Genomic DNA, 22,734 nt, shown 5'->3' with positions numbered 1-22,734 from the left:
CCTCTGTAGTTTCATAGCAGGGCAAAAGCACTTGATTAAGCATGAGGAAAGCTGGGCTCCAGTGCTGGCCCTTCAGGGCCTCATTGTGTGCCTGTGGATTAGTCACTACAATGCTCTGAGCCTCAGTTTCCAAACCAGAGAAGAGGAGAAGGATCGTATTGCAACAGATAAAGCCATTCTTAAGTAGAATGGTGCATTTCAAGATGTGTCCTTCACTGCTAGAAGTATGTAAGCAGAAGCTAGAGGCCTCTCTCTCAAGAACTGGCAGGAGAGATTTCTACACGGGAAGGAGGCCAGACTCCAAATCCCAGTTAGACTGCACACATGAAGGGAGCAGGGCCTCTATCAGACTCGTGGTACCTGGCGGGCACTGCCTATGTTTTGTTAGATGGACGGATGAAAGACTCCTAAGATTCTATAATTTTGTGAATCTACTCTAGGTAGCAGGAGAATTTGCGCATCCTGTGCAGTATTTTACACCTTAATTATACGTTATTACAATCATATCCTACTTTACTTTGCGATTTAGAGGCACTAAGATATTTTTCAAAGCATCGCTCTTTACAAAATTTTGGCAAATGGTCATGTACCACAGAAACACTGCAACGTATACAGATGGGAGTAAAATAATAATAATAATCTACATGTAAGGAGCTCATTGATGATGTCTTTAACCAGAATTGGGAGAAGTTTCCTAGATGGTCTTCCTGCATGGCAAGAACCTAGAGTCAAAGCCACCTAGTGATAACTTATTACTAGTGATTTGCCGGGATTAAGCGGTGTTAGGACTCCCCGTCATCAGTCATTATCTTACTTATGAAACACAGCCGCCAAGAGGTATCTTGCAGCCTCTTTGGCTTAGAATGTTTCCCGCACTGATTTTTATGTAAAACCTCTGATTGTGCTGCTTGGCTGGTGTTTTGGTGGTAGACATGAGGACCCAAGGGCAATCCTTGGTAACATTAATCAAGGAGGCAGTGTACCCCAGTGGTTTATATTTAGATTCTAGAACCTCACTTCCTTGGTTCAAATCCCATATTATTTAAGCTCTCTGCGCCTCAGATTGATCTCCTCATAGTTCATGTAGGGATTAAATGAGATACTATAGGTGGGGTGACTGGGTGGCTCAGTCAGTTAAGTGTCCGACTTCAGCTCAGGTCATGATCTCACGGTTCATGGGTGCAAGCCCCGCGGGGGCTCTGTGCTGACAGCTCAGCGCCTGGAGCCTGCTCTGGATTCTGCGTCTCCCCCTCTCTCTGCCCCTCCCTTGTTCATGCCCTCTCTCTCTCTTTCTCCTCTCAAAAATAAACATTAAAAAAAATTTTTTTAATGCGATACTATAGATGAAAGTTAGTGCCCGCCTGGCACACCACAGACACATCAAATGTCATTGTTGTTATCATTCAGCTATATGTTATAGGATATCAAAAGCTCATGGAAATAAGACACGGAGATGCCTGCAGAAACAGGACATAAGCCTAGGTGGTGGTCCTCCACGCACCTGCGCAGTGGAAGCCTTCCTCCAGCTGGCACGCCCTTGAGCAGCCATCTCCGCTCAGAAGGTCCCCATCATCACATTCTTCTCCCAGGCTCCTGGAAGGTCAAAACATACGTTCTTATATACACACAGGCATAAAATAGTTTTCTTTTAAATTATTAAAATCCCTCATTATACATTAAAAAGTGCAAGCTGGAGAAGAGCAGGTGCTAAGAGAATGCTCTTACATAAAGAGTAGCTCACGTCTCAGAAACATCTAGGAGATCCACGGGGGTCCTTCCAGGGTTTCTGGTAGATGGCATTAAGCTAGAAAAGGCCTGCCAGCCCTATGATGAGTGAAATCTTAAAAACAGCTGGTTTGGTGAGGAGGAAACCTGCCTGTCTATATGTTGTTCTGTTTTCTATTCTCTTTTATATGATATTTCTTTGTGTTTTCATTGTTTTATTCTATCTAGACACAGTTGCTATTAAAGTTAGGGTTTTGTAAGCTTGAAATCTTCTGTTTTATATACCAAGAGACTCAGCAGCCTGATTGCTGCTTGGTCTCCGTCCAGGGCAAAGCTAAGGCCCCGTCAGGTCCTGACTCCCTACTACCACCTGGTGGCAGCTATCATATATTGCAGGGGAGAAATAAATACTGGGAGAAGAAAAATGTCATCGTTTTGTTTTGAACCTGAAAAGCTGACACAGCTGGTGACTAATTTGGATTGGGGTGGGAGAGTTAGTTTACACTGAGGGCTACAGGAAGCATGTTATGGGAACAAAACAGGTAACACAGATGTGGCCATTGTAAAATGGATGGAGGGTTACCGTTTTTTCTTCTTGACTTTGCACCAAAACGGACACATATTTTAACTCCAGTAGACAAAGGGTTTGGGCATGCTAACGTGCTTTCAGATGAGGACATAACTAATAGCTCTAACCATTGTCTAAAGTGTGCCTCCCCACAGGGATGGAGTGAAGATTAAGTTATTGGATATGAGAATGCTTTCATACGAATTAAAAGCATGCTATGAACATAATTATATAATAATGTGTTAAATGGTAGGATGCCAACGGAGAAAGGATAACAGATATGAAAAACAACATGATTGAAGAAATCAAGGAAACTTCAAATTCCTTCTTTCTTGGAAGATAAGCCAGCTGAGGCACTGCTACCCAACAGAAAGATGAGCGTCACACATATCATCTTTCATTTTCTAGTAGTCACGTTAAAAGAAAGAAATAGGCGGAATTAGTTTTAATGATACATTTCATCAAACTCGAGACATCCAAAATAGTGTCATTTTAGTAATGTAATCAGTATGAAAATGATTAATAAAGCACATTACATTCTTTTACACATCCCACATCTTTGAAATCTGATGGGTATTTTTCACTTAAAATACATCTGGGTCCAAACACTTGATCTGTATTTAGATTTCATAAACTCTATTGTTGGAAAAGTAGATTCATCTACCCAAGTTGTTCCAAATATATTTAAAGGTTTTCTGATAACTGAATCAAGTAAGTTTTTAAATTAAATTTAAACTACTTAAAATTAAATAAAATGCCGTTTTTTGGCTGCACTTGCCACACTTCCACACGTGGCTTGGATGTCCCACATGGGCAGACTGAGATGATCGCTTCCAAATAAATGTGGCTCACAAGTCCAGGGCCTCCACAGTGTTTGCTCTGATGGTCTTACTGCGGTGTTATCCAGTGTGACAAAAATATATTATAACTAGTCTCAGGATGACTTCTTGGGCATCTGTGATCCCCTTAGACTGAATCTATACATTTGTCAAGCTTTAAACAGTGGGTTAAACAATTTGCATGGCTCCTTCTTGCTGTGTGTGGAGTGGAGGCCCTGCCTCTGGCTGAGACAAAGCTGTAATTCACAGGTTTCTTCCCACTGGGTGGTGAACCATTTATGACTCTTTATAGGGAGGGAATACAGGCAGGAAATAGGAATGTTTGAACGAGGAAACTTGTGAGGCCCAGCAGCCAAGCAGATGCTGCTTCAGGTGAAGCTGTTTCAAGGCACAGGAGAGAAGGTGCAAGAGCAAGTTGGGAAGGGCTCTTCAGCTCTTCCTGTCCCCAGACCCCCAGGCAGAGGTGGCATCCTGGGGCCTCCAGGCGGCCACAATCAGAGAAGTGCGGTGGGAGACACCTAGGGCAGAGTGTTTTGCTCAAGGAGGCTTCTGCCTGGGTAGTCCTGGTAACCAAGCCTCCCAAACACCTTAACGGGTGGGCGGCAGACTTCAAAAGAGGCGGCCAGAGCAGGGAGAGCATCAACAGCAGCCAGCCTTACTCTGTGCACAGAGTCCCGGGGAGGAGCCCAGCAGAGACGGAGGAAGCGGGGTGCAAAGCTGAGACCGCGGTAGGCAGAGGTAGCAGCCAACTAGCAAGGTCGGGGTATCGGCGAGGTTTGCCTTACACCAAAGGTTAAAATCTTAGAAGATGGAGAAACAGGCAGTGTTCAGTGATGGCTAAGCAATGTGAGGGATCCCAAGAAAGGCTACAGAACTGCTTTCTATTAGGGCGTCAGGATACTATGTGTTTTCACCCAGTCTGGGAAATTAAAAAGAGGCCATCTTATTAGCATGCAGAATCTAAGACACATCACAGCGCCTGGCCATCCGGTCTCCTACTGCCACAGTTCTATACAACGAACATATCAGGTCAGACGAGCATTCAGGACAGGTTAATACAGGGCGACTGGAGGGATATGGGGGCGTTTTCAGTGCTAGATTTGGAAAAGTCCCAGACAAACCGGCATGAATTAGTCCCCTAGGCTGATACCACAAAAGGGAAACAGAAAAAGGAACACGGTGTGTTAAGAAGGCAAAGTAGTGATTTCATCCTTACCTTGGTAGTTTTACATAATGGCTGTAAATACACCGCAGTCAGGTCTTCTAGTGGTCTAGTGAGCCAGTGAAGCTCAGAACACTATAGGGACTTTCCCCAGGTCACACAGCTAGTCAGGGGTATGGGACAGGACACTGATTTGACACATACCCTCACCTGGTCTTTTAGCATCATCTGACATATAACCTTCTCCCTTATAAATTCCTTCCCTCAGTCACTGTCAGCACTTGTCCTTTGAAACCTTAAGAGCTGCCTGCCACCCCCTGAATCAGCCCCAGTATCTCAGTACCCTGCAGTGAGCTCTAAATAAAAGTGAGCTTCTCCTCAACTAAGATGTGAGTGATCTCTCAAGATCACTGCCAGGTCCTAGATTTCGTTTGATGCTAGAATCACATAGTGCCTCCAATTTCCAAGACAAGTCAAACTGAAACTCAAGATTAACCCTCCTGTTCAGGGCAGGGCAGGGCATCCTTGCTCACACATTCCCATGTACCCGCTACTCACCCTGCCACCTTCCCGTCTCCACAGTAAGGAGCTCCATGGATGTGGCTCAGCGGAGGCGAGGCTTCTCCTAGTTCTGTTCCAGCTCCAGCTTGAACTTGGTACTGATACAGCTGCCCAGGTGTGACCTCCCTGTGGAAACCAATGAGCCGTGACCATTACATCCAGAAAGTGAGACGCTGCCCTGGGTCCTTTGCAGATGGCTTGCAGGGGTTTAAAAGAAATATTATGGGGAACATAAATGTTAAACATATGCTACGTTATGTAAATCCAAGTTCGGGCACACAGCCTTACACAGCAGCAGAAGGTTTGCAGACATATTGGTTTCTGTATTCCCAGTATGTCCCACATAGTATACATGCAGTGAATGCTTGCTAGAGAGAACCACCGGATTAACCAACAGTCCTATACAATCTAGGAGGATGGCATTTCAAGTATACCTTTATCGTGTTAAAAAAAAACAACCACAAGCCAACTATTGGAAAACCAGCCGTCTGCATTCTCGAAGTAATCAAAGACACTGAGGAGGACAGCGTTAGTGTTTGGACTCAGCAGGGTCCTTCCTGGGTCTTCAGGTCACAGTTTTCTTGGGTTTCGAGAGAATTCTTGTCTTAAAGAGTCTGAGTCCTCAGAGGGAAGGACAAACTCTTTCCTAGAAGGAGGTGACAACAGCTTCCGCCATCATTCTTGGGATGCCAAAAATCCCACAACTAGGAATATGTTAAATGACTCCCCACCTCTAGCCCCGCCCAAATTTATATACACTGGGAATTGGGTTTTATTGGTTGACACCAGAGATGGAAGGAATTTATCAGACTCTCTCTAGAACCTGAGCGCACTGATCAGGTAGAGGCATGAAAGACTGAACATTTAAGTGGGGGTAAGGGACTCAAGAGAGGGCTGCCGTTTCCAAAAACAAATTCTGCCCTTCTCTTAATTTTGCTCAGTGCCTGCCCGGATTGGAAAACTCTCACCAAAGTCAAGCTCAAATGGGAGTTACTTAGGAGGACAGGATCCCAGAGGGTTATGGGGACTGCCATGAATGGCCGCCACAAATCTCCTGCTAACAGCCTCTCCTCCTTAACAGATTCTTCAACTCAGCCACTCTCTTGCTTAATGCCGCAGCCAGCCAATGGGAAATACTGTGGGGTCTCAGAAACATCTTTAAAAACCTCCCTAGTGGCTTTTGATTATTTTAACAAGAAAGACATCTAAATATTAAAGATTTTTCAAGCTCCACATCGGCTTTTTTTAGGGAAACAATCTTCTCACGAGAGTGCCAGATATTTCAAAAGCAAAAGCAATTTTTTTTATTCTAATCAATTCTGATGGCTCCCTTTTCAGAGTGGTTTCTGTCAGACTTCTCATCCAGCCACGCATAAAAGTCTCACACTGCCCCGCAGCTGGGAAAAGATCGGCCGGGAGCGTCAAAATGTGTTTACGCTTCTTGTGGATAAACTCAGCAGCAGGTTGCCCGAAACTTCAATGACCTGAGTTTATAAAAGGCACCGTGTCACAAAGGAAAGGGAACCAAAACAAGACTCGGTCATAAAACCGGATTTTAATCCTGAGTCTGCCACAGGTAGCTGTTCAACCAAATTGAAGTGAAGTCTTAGTTTTCGCATCCACAAAATGGGGTACGACTGACTTTAAAGGTTGTGTGTGTGTGTGTGTGTGTGTGTGTGTGTGAACGCATGTGTGGATACCATGTTAGATGCCAAAGGTCATTTTAACTGCCTTATTAGAGAAGCTTGAAAACTGATTTTTCTTTTTAAATCTGTCCCGTGAGCTCCCCTCTCATTTTCATGAGCTTTGTGCCCATTTCATTGTCCCCCAGGTGTAATTCAGAGAGCAGGTATGACAAGAAAAGTGGAGTAAAGCTCAAGGTGAACGTCGTCCTCTACTTTCGTGCAGCTATGGTAGACTGCAAATTGACCTCAGTTCCTTCCGTCCCACGTTCACGCCCCTCCGCAATATGACGTCGCTATTCCTCCCATCAAGAGACAGAGTCCATTTTGCCGCCCCTTGCGTCTGGCATTGGCTGTGTGACTTGCTGTGGCCAGCGGGACGTCAGCACGAGTAACATACGAGCAGGTGGGGGCTTGCCCCCCCTGCTGCTGGTGCCCTCCCATCCACCGTGAGGACAAGCCCACGTGAAGCCTGCCAGGGAATGAGAGGTCATGGTCGTCTTCCCAGCCCTGCCGGCTGTTTCAGCTCAGCCAACAGGTACAGGAGCTTGCCCGGGACCGTCTCTGCTGACCACGCCAGTCCAGGTGACAGCAACCAGCCGATCCGAAGGATCATGAAAAATAGTGTTGGTGGGGCACCTGGGTGGCTTAGTCGGTTAAGTATCTGACTCCTGATTTCAGCTCAGGTCATAATCTCGTGGTTCATGGGATCCAGCCCCGCATCAGGCTCTGCACTAACAGTGTGGACCCTGCTGGGGATTCCCTCTCCCTCTCTCTCTCTCTCTCTGTCTCTCACTTTCTCCCCCTCCCCCACTCGTGTGCACTCTCTCTCTCTCTCTCTGTCTCTCTCTGTCTCTCAAAATAAATAAAACTTAAAAAAAAAAGAAAAATTGTGTTTGTTGGTTTAGCCTACTTCATTTTGTGATTATTTTCAACGCAGCAAACACTAATCTAGCACCTCTGATACCATTTTTGTTTTACCCCAAGTTCTGGGCAGTCTCTGAGGAAAGTTATAAGGCGGGGGTAATGTGCCTTTGGGGATACAAACCTTCTCCTTTAGACCTTGAACTCTTTGGCGCCAATGATCTTACCTTACTTAGTCTGTGTTACCAGCACTGAGCACACAGTGCCAGGAACACAGCACAACTCACTACGCGTAGAAGGAACAGAAGAAAGAGAAAAGGGAGCTGGAAGGGAAAGAGAGAGGGAAAGAGGGAGGAGCAAAAGAGGGAAGCGTGAAACACACATCAGGAATGAGTCTTGAAATGAAGGTGTGCCTGCAGGACACTTGGCTTCCTTGCTCAATGATGAAGAGTTAACTACCGTCTTCAAATGGTAGAGGAGCTGTGGCAGATTATCCAAAAGTTACAGCAAGGATCAGAAATTCAATTGTGTCACTAGACAGCAGTCGACTCTGATCAACTTATTTGTGGCAAATACTTTCAGTCCAGCAGAAGCACCTCAGAGAAGAATCTCTTTTTTTTTCCATGATCCTAATGATGGCAACATTACTCAGAATACTTGCTCGCCCCTTCCTGGGAAATATTTTTCTTCATCTCAGATACGCCACTTTAGAATAAAATCCCCTCTGGGATTCTGAACATTTCTCCAGCTAAGGGCATGTTGGAATGGAAAAAAGTGGGAAAGGGGAAGCAAGACCCACTCCCAAAGCCCCAGGAAGCCCCATGGTTTAGAAAGCCCTACTGCCCAACTCACACGTCCGTGAACTTCCTGTGAGGATTTGTCACCACCATGGGCAAGCCATTGGCAAATGGGGGCTCACGAAGAACCTGGTACCTCACAGGCCTGCAGCCAGAGCACAGGGGACTATGGGGCTGGGAAGTTAGCAGAGCTGCGTCAATCTCCATCCGCTCATCAAAGGTGTAGACCTTCACCCCTGAGACCTTCCCGTCCACATGCAGTTTGATAGTGAGTGGGGTGTCACAGAAAGTGTCTAAGGGGCCCAGGTGCACAGACTCCTGGTGTTCCAGCAAGATCTCCGTGTCAAAGAGTGCCTGGGAGGAGTCCATGGAGAGGTAGGTGACCCATAGGGTAAGGGTGTCAGCTTGGACCGGGTGCTGGAAGAGCAGCTCCAGGCTACAGCCTTCCGAAGGGCAGGGGACCGTCATGTTCATATGGTACAGGTGGAGCTCGGGACTCCAGGCCTGCAAGCTCGGCTCACAGGGCTGGTCCACGTCTGGAGGCCCTGAGGGAGTTGAACAGAAAGACAGATGCGTCAGGAACTGCCATTAAGTCTAAAAATGAGTAGCTCACGTGAGCAACCAGAAAGAAGAAAGAAGAGAGCTTTGAGCCAATCCCCACAGAAGTTGGTCGACGTCGTGGGGTAGATCTTCAGTCCTACTGAGGACAAACATGTGACAATTTAGAAGTTTGTGTCTTGCTCCATACCCCTCTACATGGGGCCTCTAATAAGCGTAGCCCAGCAAGGCTTCCAGAATGGAGCAGGCGCACGTGGAAACATGAAGCTAATGCAGTCAAGGTAAGTCATGTCCTTAAAGAGTCCTTGATCAGAGGAGAATTATTTGTACTGAGTTTATTCATAATGTATGATAAATCAATGCTTCTGAAACCCTGTTTTATTTATTAATAAGGCCAATGTTTGTTTCGGTCCGTCACTACATTTTGTTTAACTAGGCTCTCCGCAAAACTTTTTTCATTCCCTAAGATCACACCTTAGCAGTCCTTCCAAATGACTTTTAGCCGAATTTTACAACCATACGTTGAGATTTCCCTTTTAGTTCAGGTATGAGCAGTTAGGTCACTGCATGGAGGAAACTGCAGGCAGGAAATAGAAGCATGTATTTGTGAGTGGGGAGAAAAATAGACATTCAGTAGCTAAGCAAAAAAGGGACGGTCAAAAATCAAATATTGCAAATATGTTAAGGTCAGTTCTGTGAAAATAATCTATACAAACGGTGTTCTTTCATATCACACAAGGGGAAATTCAGAAAAAAGTGCTAAATTAGAATCAGCAGAGTCACAATCTAATTGGTGCCGTGCTATTAGCTGTGTGACCACGGTAAGTCTTTATAAGCCTCAATTTCCTCACTGATGAAATAAGTACTATTTAACCTCTGGGTTACTAGGTTAGTGTGAAAGACCTATACAATGTTCCATGGAAAAATTTGCAAATTACATTTGCAAAAACAGAATTATTTAGCCCTTCAGAATTTGGAAAATAAAGAATGCTCCAAAACCCAGAGGAGACAAATTCAAATGTGTGGGGTGTGTGTGTGTGTGTGTGTGTGTGTGTGTGTGTGTGTGTTACGTCTCACAGTCCTTATTATCTTTGGCCTGTACTATGAATCCATTCATTCATTTATTCATTCATTCAACAAAAAATGACTGTGTACCTCCTTTACACCTAGCACTGATCTGGGCATCGAAGAAAGATAAGCACAAAGATTAAGTCATAATTCTCACAATAGGGTGACAGGGCACAATACTAGACAAAGCGGTAATGGCATCTTTGAAGAAAAATGAAGAAGGATAAAAGGCTAGAGAGGGATAGGGTCTAATTTAGATTACAGAGCCAGGAGTTCATTCCAGAAAGATATTTAAGCAGGGAATGTGGTTCCATTTTCTCTTCTTCATTGCATTTTAGAAAGCAGTTGGTGGTCAGTAAGTGTTCGTTAAGTAGGTTTGGATCGTATCTGTAGATATGCATGCTTGTGCACACTCTGCTGGGGAGTCAATCACTTTCATTGTGTATATTTTAAGTATGACTGGGTTCTCCATCTTTTCAAAGCAAAGGAAGACCAGTATTTCTTAGTGGTATTTTCCGATAGCCGTCCCCAAAATATTAGCCGAGTAAAACCCCTTGGAAGCCAACCCAACAGCACCACTGTCTCAGAAAATTTTTATCATGATCTCATGGTAAGACAGGAAGCGGAGGCCTTGAAAGCTGATTTGATTTACCTCGAGACACGATTCAACAATTAGAACCCAGACCTTCTAATTCCTTTCACCTCTACCACATAACTTTAAAGTCTGCCAAGAATTAAAAGGAGAGAAATTCAGAGCCAGGGAGTTGAATGGCCATTAAGACACTAGTACAGGACAATCTGTTTGCCACAGAAAAGACTTTTTATGAAATGCCAATCTCCACATGAGTCCAACACAATGCCAATGTGAATTTCATAGTCGTTTTCCATTCTTCCTTGAAAACTCACATCTGAAAAAAGTTCTATATGCCCAATCAGAATCAAGTACAATGTCTCCCTCCCAATTTCTCCTTGAGGCTCCTGTCATTTGAGTGACTGGGAGCTCAAAGGGACATTTTACAGACACTGTTGACTCTAAAACCACTGTCCTTTTTCTTTTCTTTTTTCTTTGTCAGAATCAAGAGTGCAAACTAACTCAAACAGGACTGTGTCCAATTCATCTCACTAATTAGTTCTCATGATCTTAATAAATACAAGAAAAAGAAAAAGATGACAACGAGGTAAACACTGAAGATGATGGAGATGGAAGAAGTCAAGCCATTCAACGGAAGGTGCTAAAACCCCTGTCAACAGCATTTTCCGGACTTGAACTAGGATAACATTTATGCTTGAATTTGTCCTAGAGGCCTTGCTGTACGTATGTGAGTGAGCATTAACTGAGAAGTATGGTGAGGACCAGGAAAAGGGACAGCTAAAAACACTTTCCCCCTCCTAGAGTCTAGGATGTAACTTAGATCACATCCAAAGCACAACCAGTACCCCGTGATTAATGGACTCATAAAATAGCATAGATGAGAACGATCAGTTTGGAACACCTAGTCCACCCCACCCCCACCCCCACCCCCACCCAGACTGGCTTGGGCCGAACGTCGGTGTTCCCTGCAATGTGTTCTCTATTACTCTCCTGATAGAGATCAGCTTACACTGTTATGTGGCAAGGCAGCTCTGTGGGCTGGTAGGGGTGCATAATACTGAACGCCTGAGCTCTCCTCCTGAAGTCACCCCCTGAGCTCAGCCGTCCTTCTCCATCCCTCTGTCCTCTATGCTGACCTCTGCTCTGCCACAGCCATCGGGCCTCCATGCTAAGCACACGTGGGACACACGAAGGTACCAGGCAGTCTTTCCCAGGCCCCTGGAGACACATCCAGCAAACCACACACACACACACACACACACACACACACACACACACGCACGGGCTCCCTTCTTCTCACCATGCCACCGCTCCCCCCTCCCCCCCACCCCCATTCTCAGCAGCCACCAGGTATAAACAAAAAAGCTATGGTGCTTTACCCACAGCCTCCTCTGGAGTCCAGTAACCTGAGGAGTCACACACACGCCGGGAGGAAGCTGCGTGCACATACTGACGGAATGTCCCATCTTCAGTGCAGGCACCACACACGCTGCCTGGGACCCTGGGAAGATGAAGGGGGAGGGGACACAAGGAGAAGTGGTCAGGTGAACTGGGATCACAAAATTCGAAATTTGGAAGGCCTCTGGGGACGGGGGAGTGGCGATGGGTAGTGAGGCCCCGGGGGGTAACTGGGAACACAACTGTTTCTCAACTCATTTCCTTCTGGGGTAGACCTCCTCTTTTAAAAATTCATAGTGACATGAAAATCTCAAGGTTATGAAGCAGAAGAATTTAACTAAGTCATAAAGGAGGCCTGTGGAGATGAAAGCGGACAGCTTCTATCCTAGGAACATTCAACCCAAAATAATTATGATCTGAATCTTTCAGCATAAGACCCCTAACTAGGCTGACTTTTAATAACCCATCCCAAGACCCCTTCCATTGCTCCCAGCTAAAACAGACAGCAATTTTCAGAGTAAACTCATTAACGATATGTGGCCTTATGTTTTAAACTCCCCACTTGATGTATGAAAGTCATGTGAAATGTGATGCCCCCTGGCTCTCCATCGCCTGTGTGAATACCTCCAGATTTCTTACCATGATCCAAGGTTCTTCACAAGCTAACTCCAGCCTTACTCACTTTCGTTCCTTTATGAACTTATGTCCCCAGCACAATGAACTCATCACCATTCCTCAAATATACAGCCCTTCTCACAGCTCTGTGAAATATGCTCTTCTCTCTCCTGAAAAAATAGCCTTTTAAAGCTTCTCTGCTTAACAAACTCCTATTCATCCTTCAAAGCCCCTTCACATGTAACCTCTGCAGCGGTATTTAGCTCTACTCTTCTGCCTGGCAGGCACTCTCTCTCCTCTACGCACCCACTGCAAGTTCTGGCCCCTGTCTTAGGACAGGACATTCCCGTTCTCTCCTTTGCCTATGAGCAGGCCCAGACCAAGTTCCAGTCTTTCTATGCCCAGCAGTTAGCATAGGGACTGGCTTTAGCCGTCCCTCTGTAAGAGCTTGTTTTATGAGCATCCCTGAGACTATCAGCACACTCTACAAGGAGCTCTTCAATAGCCAAATGACAAGGTGAGAGCACTTGATGAGGCTCATCTCTGATACTTAGAATCTTTTTAGAAGCCCAACTGGGCATCTGAAAATGGAGGCATTAAGCCAAGGTCTCTGCCAGCTAGAGAGAGAAAATGAATATCATGTAATAGACTAGAAAAATAATATGATTGTTAAATAGAGGTAATAATTATGCGATTGGCTCCCTTTTCTTCCAAGCTCCCGTTTTTAAGCACCTTATATACCTGGCGCTGTGCCACAAGGCGCTTTTCATAAATCATTTCTAATCCCTACAAGAACTCTTGTGTTTACAAATGAGGACACTCAGGCTCAGAGAGATTAAGTCAGCTGCCTAAGGTCACAGCAAGTTCCTTAATTCCTTTCCGCAAGTTCCCCAAAACCATCAAATGTCCGGGACCTTGGCAATGAAGAGGTGCAGTTAACTCCAACCTCTGACTCCGGTTAGCACCCACTTCTAACGTGGACACAACTCCAAACCACACTTCCTTGATGTACTTGGCCTCTCCAGGGCCACTGCTGAGTGCGTGGTTGGGCTCCTCTCTGACATAAGAATTCCAAATACCTACTGGGGAGGAGTAAACACAACTCCGAGCGTGACACAAATCGCTGGGTGTGTGACGCGAGTCTCCCCGACATGCATGTTGGGAGGCCTCCACACTGTGGCCCACCTAGCTGAGAAAACGAAGCAAATTACAGCCTTTTCTGCCAACAGACTCACGGCATGCCAGTACTGATGTCTGCTCTATCGTAACGTTTGTACCAGAGGGAGAATTGAGAGATTAAATTGTTTACGTGTGTTACATAAACTGATATAAAACTCCAGTCTGCACATGCCCACAGGAGGACTTACTGTTCAGCCAGTCCGACCGAAGTTGCACAGGGTCACCCTGGCGGGAAGAGGATTCTTAAACACATCACATTTGTTGACTCACAGATGGAGCCCAGGAAAGCTTGGGTGCTGATGGCCATCAGAGCTGCTCTGTAGGATCCTTAAGTGCTAAGTCACATCACGCACTGAGCACGCATCAAGGTACTGAGGACGGGTCCCAAGATCCAGCAGGCTGGGAACGCCACTTTGAAAACCGATTCGCCTGCTTGCCCTCATCCCTGTCTCTCTCTGTCTTTTCTCCCAGGCTTTCGGCAAAGGTGGAGTGCACGGAAACATGCTCCAGGGACATGGAGCTCAGTTGCTGGGGTTGCACACCCAGGGGGGACGTTCTAAGTAGAAGAGGGGCTATCTACCTTCTAAATGGGAAAGCTCGAAGTTCATAGAAATAATCGATTCCAGGTTTCCCGTTTCTGCAATTCGAGCAGATGCCACACTTTCACCTCTGCTCGGTTGTGGGGTCTGGGGCTAGCCACCATGCGCCTCTCTGGGGCTTGGGTCTCTCACTCATGGGGCAGGAGTCGTGCTCGCCACAAGGACCGAGGAAGACAACTGCCGGTACAATACCTAGTGCAACGCTTCACACAAAGATGGACCAAAGAGACAAGAGCCACTGCGGTCATTTAAAAGACGGTGGCAGGGCTTGACAGTGGAGAGCCTGCACAGGCCAGTGGTGGAGTTCTGGCCCTTTCCAGAGAATCCACATTCCCCCAGACTCCCAGCACTGTCACAGGGGATGCTTTTCCTACCTTCTCTCCTTTTTTACACCTTCCCCGGTATTCATTTATACCAGTATGCAAAGGATAAGTAAGGAACTAAGTTTAGGTGTAACGATTCTCTTCAAAAAAAAACAAAAAAACAAAACAACATGTATCAGGTGTCTATTGTGGCAGGCCAAGGGACAGAGATACAAAAAATAGTCCTGCCCCCAGGGAGTGGCAGTGAAATGGGGCAAATGGGAGAACACACAGATAAGGACAACTCCCTAAGACAGTAAGCCATCAGTGGGGCAGGCACCAGGTACAAGAGGAAGCAGAGAAGGCATTAGAAACACCACAAAAGTCGGTTAAGCCCCTTACACAGCCCCTTACACAGTGAATAACCTGCCACCACCCCTCCCCCACCTCCAGCTGCCTGAACATACCACACTTCCCCCCAACACCACTGTGCAGGCAGCAAGTCTCGGCCCCCCGCCCCTCACACCAGGGAGGATTGGTTGACCTGGACAGGTAGCAAATGCCACCTCAGCTCTGTCAGCTCATCTTCATCACCTTTGTCAACCTCTTCAAGGCTCTGGAAGCCTGCCTGATCTGACCGTGACAGGCCCCTTGCCAAGAAGTAAGCACGTATGACGAGCCAGGGGCTTACCTGACAGCCACGTGAGCTCTCCCAGGGGGAGGACGACTATGGAGGGAGGCCCTGAGCAGTGGTCCTCAGGTTTACAGACCCAAACCGGGGCTCCCCTCACTTCGCATCCTTCGCCCTGCATGTCTGACATGCCCCAGAGACCCCAGAGACACGCCCTCACCCGCGGCAAGCGCCTCTCTCACCTGTCGTGCACAACCCCACTGATTGGAGGAAGCCAGTGGATGGTGAGGGAGGTGTGGGTCTGCCCGATGACCATGGGTGGGATGGGAATGGGGGTGGGCTTCCGACTTTGACTCCACTGCTGATACACAAGGTCCAAATAGCAATGCATCCGGGCCACCTGGTTAGGGGTGAAGCTGTCGGTGCAGTCATCATCTGTGGAGACAAAAAAAAAAAAAAAAGGAACAGGAGAGATGAAGGCTTTAACCGCCAAGGCCCACCGAGGCAGGGGTGAATTCTGCCTTGCTCACACCCTGAGTCACTTAACACAAAGCCTCACACATACTGGGTTCCCCAGGGACTTGTCAGGCGAATAAATGTATGCTGTTCCAGAGAGTATGTAAGCCACAGTGGGAAAGAGAAGGCAGAGAAGAGCACTGCTGATCCCTAAAGCAGAGCCAGTACCTTGCTATGAGGCCGAGCCAGGGGGAGACTCACGCCCTGGGGTACAAGATTGCTCGGAGCTGACGGTTACTTATTCAGGAAACCACAAGATGGCAGTGTTTCAGCATATGGCCTTTTTACTCATGAACATTTCCAGAGTTGCAGACACCTGCTTCATGCCCAGTGACTGCCAAGGTTAGGGAGGATTCGGTGGAGACGCTCAAGGAAAGAGAGAGCCAAAATGTCAAGGATGCAGCAGGACTGGGACTGGTGGTCCTTACCTTCTTTTTGGGGCCTGCAACATCTCCCTGTTAACATAATTTTCATAGGGCTGGAAAAGGAGTTATTTTAGTTTCAGAGCTTTTTTAACAAAAAATATTTACTTGGGGCGCCTGGGTGGCTCAGTCGGTTAAGCGGCCGACTTCGGCTCAGGTCATGATCTCGCGGTCCGTGGGTTCGTGCCCCACATCGGGCTCTGTGCTGACAGCTCGGAGCCTGGAGCCTGCTTCGGATTCTGTGTCCCCCTCTCTCTGACCCTCCCCCATTCATGCTCTGTCTCTCTCTGTCTCAAAAATAAATAAACGTTAAAAAAATTAAAAAAAAATATTTACTTATTTTGGGGGAGAGTGCCAGCGGGGTGGGGGGCAGAGAGTGGGGGACAGAGGCTCCGAAGAGGGCTCTGCGCTGACAGCCTGACGGCAGCCAGCCCTATGTGGGGCTTGAACTCATGAACCACAAGATTATGACCTGAGCCGAAGTCGGTCGCCCAGCTGACTGAGCCACCCAGGCGCCCCTCAGAGCTTTTTTTAATGAAAGCACACCAGCCGAACACTGCCCCCTGTTCCTTAGATGGTTTTCCCGGCCCACTTCAAAGGCGGTGCCTAAACAGCTCTGCCCTCTGCACCCCATTGTCTGGTCTCCCATGGCAAGGGCCACTGTGTCCTCGTTGGGGGGAGGCAGGGCTGCTGGTTCTTATGAATTCAGTGCGCCTGAATTATATGCCAAAATGAGACAATAGGTGACCAGGTCACCACTCTTTTCTTCCCTTCTTTCCTTCAGAGGCATGACCAAGGCCTTGTGGTTTATCTTTTTTTTTTTTTTTTGGAGTGGGGGGAAAGGATAGCCTTAGAATTTATTACCAAACAAGACCCTTCACCTTACAGAAAAATCATCCCTTCCTTCTCCCTAGAATAAGTCATCAAATCAAATCAGTCTTTACTTTTAGGGATAAATTTGAGTCCGTCACCAAGAGATTATGATAACTACTACTTTTTGCCAGAAATGAGCAAGAGAAACTGGACAAGTAAGAGACATAGTCCAGGATAACAAGACCAGATAATAGGGTTGTTCCCAGGGCAGGAAAGTAGTGCCATTTTTTAAATAAGACAGCACCTGTTTTGTTTTTTTTTTTTCCTTTGGTAGGCAAGCTAAGAATCAGCCCTTGGCTCATGTTGGAAGAAGCAAATCTGATACCTTAAAAAAGAACAAAATAAAAAGGAATCCTGAGCTTGAGCTTAAAATTAACCAGGTCCATCTTCTTGACTAACTTCAAAAACAGCACAGAGGCACCTTGACCCAGAAACTTCTTTCCTTCACTGTTGGGAGTCTCCTTCAGAGAGAATGCCTAAGAACGTGGGCAAGAACAGGAATAACCAAGTTCTAGAGGTCAAAGCAATCTCAAGAGAGCTTTGGGTTTTGTCTCCTTTTTAAACTAATCCAAGATAGAGGTGTGTTTTTCTTTTGACCTCTAGTGGAGGAGAATCCAGCCCCTTAGACCCCTTCTCATCTCCATATTTAAGTTCTTCAAAGGCACACATGAAAAAGAATATGCCGTGGTAAATACACTTCAGCCCTCTGGCATGAGTGACTGCTTCACAGGCCTCTCCACCTCCCACACCTCCATACCCCGCCCTGGCCCCAAAAGGCCCCCACGTAATCTTCATAGCAGATACACATACTGAAACTGTTGTGATACCTGTATAGCTCATGTAGTTGCTGAACGGAGCCCCCGGGAAGTGGGTGAAGCCACAGGTATCATTGGTAGGCTCTGGGTCCTGGCACAGCTTACTCTTGGGAGTAGGGGCAGTGTCGGCACAGAGGTCTCCCGTATCCATGGATGGCACTGTCTCCCTACAGGGGTCATCACAGGATTCCCTCTCACTGACCCCTTTGAAGACATGGTAGAGTCCCAGGACGTGCCCCACCTCGTGGATCATAATGTTGGTATGGCCAGGCATGCCATAATAGGCTGGGTTGAGGACAACGCCACCTGCAATGGAAGATTTGGAAAACATCTCTAAGCATGTAACGAATAGCAGCCCTCTGATCCTTAATTATGTCTGCTGGTAAACATCCAGTGTTCAATTTCAGCCTCTAAGGGAATACTGTATAACTTTTAGTGGCATTCAGTCACCTGCTTTTCCCTTTGGTCACAAACACCATCTGAACTAATTAATAAATGCATCTTTAGCCCCCAACATAGATGAGGGCTGTTCTAGAAGCCAGGGAGAGCAATAAAGATGAAACGACATGATAGAGGGCCAGGATTCTTAGCGCTGGCTGCACATTAACAGCACCTAGTGAAGTTAAAAACACAGATGTCCTAGAGACCTGAATGTGAGACCTGAAATTATAAAAATCCTAGAAGATAGTACACACAGTAATATCTCTGATATTGGCCATCGCAACATTTTTCTAGATATGTCTCCTGAGGCAAGGGGAAATAAAAGCAAAAATAAACTATTGGGACCTCATCAAAATAAAAAGCCTCTGCACAGCAAAGGAAACAATCAACAAAACGAAATGGCAACCTACTGAATGGAAGAAGATATTCGCAAATGACATATCTGATAAAGGGTTAGTATATAAATTATATAAAGAACTTACACAATTCTATACCCAAAAAACAAAGAATCCAATTTAAAAATGGGCAAAAGAAATGTACAGACATCTCTCCAAAGAAGACATACAGATGGTCAACAGACACATGAAAAGATGTTCAACATCATTCATTATCAGGGAAATGCAAATCAAAACTACGAGATTTCACCTCACACTTGTCAGAATGGCTAAAATAAAAAACACAAGAAACAGTAAGTGTTGGTGAGAATGCAGAGAAAAAGAAACCCTTTCACACCACTGATGGGAATCCAAACTGGTGCAGTCACTTTGGAAAACAATATGAAGTTTCCTCCAAAATTAAAAACAGAACCACCCTATGATCCAGGAATTGCACTACTGGGAATTTATCCCCAAAATACAAAAATATTAATTCAAAGGGATACATGTACCCTTATGCTTATTGCAGCATTATTTACCACAGACAAATTATGGAAGCAGCCCAAATATTCGTTGACTGATGAATGGGTAAAGAAGAGATGGTACATGATACACAACACTATTCAGCCATAAAAATCTTGCCATTTGCAATGATGTGAATGGAGCTAGAGAGTATAATTCTAAGTACACTAACTCAGAAGAGGATAAATACCATACGATTTCACTCATAGGTAGAACTTAAGACACAAAACAAATGAGCAAAGGAGAAAAGAGAGAGAGAAACCAAGAAACAGATAATTAACTATAGAGAACAAACTGATGGTTACTAGACGGGAGGTGGGGCGGGGGGGGGGGAGGATGGGTGAAATAAATGACAGGAATTAAGCATACTGGTGATACTGATGAACACCAGGTGATGTATGGAAGCGTTGAATCCCTACACTGGACACCTGAAACTAACATAACCGTGCATGATAACTCCACTGGAATTAAAAGAAAGTGAAACAAAACTGTCAAATCCATTACACTCTTGAGGAGGCACCTGTTGGGATGAGCACGGGGTGTTGTATGGAAACCAATTTGACAATAAATTGCATAAAAAAAAGATCCATTAAACTCTTGGTAGAAATGTAAATTGATACAACAATTTTTATGGTAAAGAGAATGGAGGTTCCCCAATGTATACTTTTAAATTACATTGTTAATTCATTTCAAAAAAAAAATCAATGTATATGTGGCAGCAAAACAAACAAACAAACAAACAAAAACACAGATGTCCAAATGCTAGCCCCAATGAAATGAATCCAAATATTCGAGGATGGGGATCTATGCCTTAGTATTGTTTGAGACTTCCCAGATTGAAAGCCATTGGTATGGATGAAAGCACATGGGGTTTAGAGTCAGGGAATTCTGGGTCTGAATCCTGGCCCTCCACATACTAGCTCTGAGGACTTGAACAGCTATCTGAGCTTCTAGGACCTCAGCTGTGCCGTCTGTAAAGTGGAGATGATGACACCTACTTCCTGCTTTTTGTAGGTTTGGGTCTTCTAAAGCATTTGGCATGCTGGAGGAGTTTAGTAAATGACAGTTATGTGTGCTGCTTCTGAATTCATGACCCATACTCACAAGGAGCCAACAACCACTGAGACGAAAGACAAGTCCAACCAAACTACCATTCACTTCAGAATGTCAGAGGCACTACGGGAATATGTCCCACCCTCACCTCCCCCAAATCTCCCTGAGAACACCAGGGAGGTGTTTCAAAGAACAGTTGACTGCATTCATCCGGGCTTGGATGAAAGTAGTGGGCTCGCTGTAACCTTCCAAAAGTAAATGCTAAAGACCTCTCAGTGTCCCAGCTTCTATGTGTCTAGCTTCCCTATCCCAGCTTTCCAATCTCAGATTCCCAATCCCTGCTTTCCTCCTCTCCCCACGGTTGGAGCCACTTGACCTTCAAACATTGTCGGGATCGGGCCTCATCCTCATCTCTAGGACCTGAAACAGGGGCATGTCAACAGCTCTGGACCAACCCTCTGGTTGCTTCCAGGCTGCCCCTGACCCTCTGATTCAGATCTGACCCCAACTGCCAAGCCGTGCATCATCTCTCCTACCTGAGCCCTCCCTGTATCAACAGTCCACTGAGTACGGCAGTCCCTCCAAAAGAACGGCTCTGCTTTTCTTCTGTAAGATCCTTTCCAGGGACTGTCTCATTTCTGAATTCTATGTGCTGCCCTAAAGACAACTACATAAATGGTTTCGTGGGCAGAACGGAATCACCGGGTATCTGGTGCCATACCTGGTGGCTCAACCTGCCCTTTTAGTGACTACCTTCCTGCAAATGACAGTTTCTAAGTCCAAGTTCTAGCTTCTCCCAGTCTACTCAGACATGCTGACATTAACCGAGGCATGCCCAGACACATCCTGAAATACACTATCTGCTCTCACATCTACATCAGAGCCAGACCTCACCTCCCTTGTTCATCATTTCTATCACTTCCAGTAGAAGTTTTTATTCTCTCGTATTAACCTTCTTTCCTTTTATAAAATTATTTTCTGTATATTTCTTTCATTTGTGCATCATTATGTCAACACAAAGTTATTTGAAAACAGATCTATTCCAGTAACATCCTGGGTGCTCAGTATTTGCATAAAGCCAGCAAAATGCAACATTTCCACGTTTCAAGATGCTGACCCCTTCATGTTTACAGCAATGGCACTAGTAATCATCATCAAAGTTCATACTTCGGCTCTCAACTCTTCTTTGTTTTTTTTTTTAAGGTTATTTATTTATTTTGGGAGAGAGAGAGGGCATGAGTGGGGTAGGGGCAGAGAGAGAGAATCCCAAGCAGGCTCCATGCTGTCAGCACAGAGATTCATGCATGGCTCAATCCCATGAATTGTGAAATCATGACCTGAGCCAAGATCAGGAGCCAGACATTTAACTGACTGAGCCACCCGGGGGGGCCCCTCTCAGCTCTTTTTCATCCACATGAGGAAAGGTGCTCTAAGAGCACCATGCTGTTTGTGTCATCACTCTCTTCTGCCTTCCTCCACCCCAATCCTTCCCCCCCCCACACTTAACCTGTTTCCCTCCTCCTCCTTTCCCTTCCCCCACCTCTAAGCAAGATTTGGATTCAAAAAACCAATCTGGGAGTGCCTGGGTGGCTCAGTTGGTTAAGGGTCTGACTTCGGCTCAGGTCATGATCTCACGGTTCATGGGTTTGAGCCCCGTGTCGGGCTCTGTGCTGACAGCTCAGAGCCTGGAGCCTGCTTCAGAGTCTGTGTCTCCCTCTTTCTCTGCCCCTCCCCTGCTCACGCTCTGTCTTTCTCTCTCTCAAAAGTAAATAAACATAAAGAAAAAACCAATCTCAGAGGGCGCCTGGGTGGTCCAGTCAGTTGAGTGTCCAACTTCGCTCAGGTCATGATCTCATGGTTCATGAGTTCAAGCCCCACGTTGGGCTCTGTGCTGACAGTTCAGAGCCTGGAGCCTGCTTCGGATTCTGTGTCTCCTTCTCTCTCTGCCCCTCTGTCGTATCTGATGGTTAGGTGTGCTTGAGAAAAATGCAGCATGCCGCACCCACCTCCTGCAGATTGGCCGAAGAACTATAGCTTCTGAAAAGCCTTGCAGCAATTTTGTTGAACCCTTTGCTTCCCAAACTTGTTTGAACACAGAACCTGTTTGGGGTAGAATACCTTTCGACGTAAGGAATACTGGATTCCTTAGAGTACAATTCATACAAAGTACCAAAGACAAAGCAAACTCTCAAGTAACAGTTACTTTCTACCCATACATATGGTCAGTCCATCTCAAATCCTCTTGGGATCTCCTCCAGTGGTAGAAGAAAGGGGTTATAACTGAATAGAAATAAGATTACAGGAAGAAGGGCTGGCAAAAATAGGAAGGAGGGGTGGCTGGGAGTGTGCTTCTGGGAGCACTGGATGAGGATGAGAGCGGTCATTGTACTAGTGGGTGTCTCATCATCCTCCAGAAGTTTCTGCCTCAACCCCAAATGAGATATTTCCCAATATAGGAATATTCTCCTTTCAATAAACCAGCTTATTTGTAAGACGAGGAAGAAGCATAAAAATGCAAGTTCTTACCACGCTCAGCAAATCTCCTCCACACCAACGACAGTGGTGAGGGTTTTCTGCC

The 22,734-nt window shown here is 46.0% G+C and overlaps 1 protein-coding gene across 2 annotated transcripts in view; it reads right to left on the bottom strand.

Moving 5' to 3' along the window:
- Positions 1-22,734, bottom strand: part of PAPPA2 (pappalysin 2) — a 269,518-nt gene that overhangs the window by 131,560 nt on the left and 115,224 nt on the right. For both annotated transcript variants that reach the window (XM_042925583.1, XM_042925584.1), the window contains exons 4-9: positions 17,779-18,072; positions 15,383-15,575; positions 11,796-11,917; positions 8,254-8,743; positions 4,853-4,981; positions 1,502-1,593 (exon numbers count right to left, since the gene is read on the bottom strand). In XM_042925583.1, coding sequence (XP_042781517.1) covers positions 1,502-1,593; positions 4,853-4,981; positions 8,254-8,743; positions 11,796-11,917; positions 15,383-15,575; positions 17,779-18,072 — 1,320 coding nt within the window. The remainder of the gene's footprint in view (positions 1-1,501; positions 1,594-4,852; positions 4,982-8,253; positions 8,744-11,795; positions 11,918-15,382; positions 15,576-17,778; positions 18,073-22,734) is intronic.

The sequence above is a fragment of the Panthera leo genome, chromosome F3 (genome assembly GCF_018350215.1).
Source record: "Panthera leo isolate Ple1 chromosome F3, P.leo_Ple1_pat1.1, whole genome shotgun sequence".
NCBI classification, from domain to species: Eukaryota; Metazoa; Chordata; class Mammalia; order Carnivora; family Felidae; genus Panthera; species Panthera leo.
This window is presented reverse-complemented; position numbering and strand designations above follow the sequence as displayed.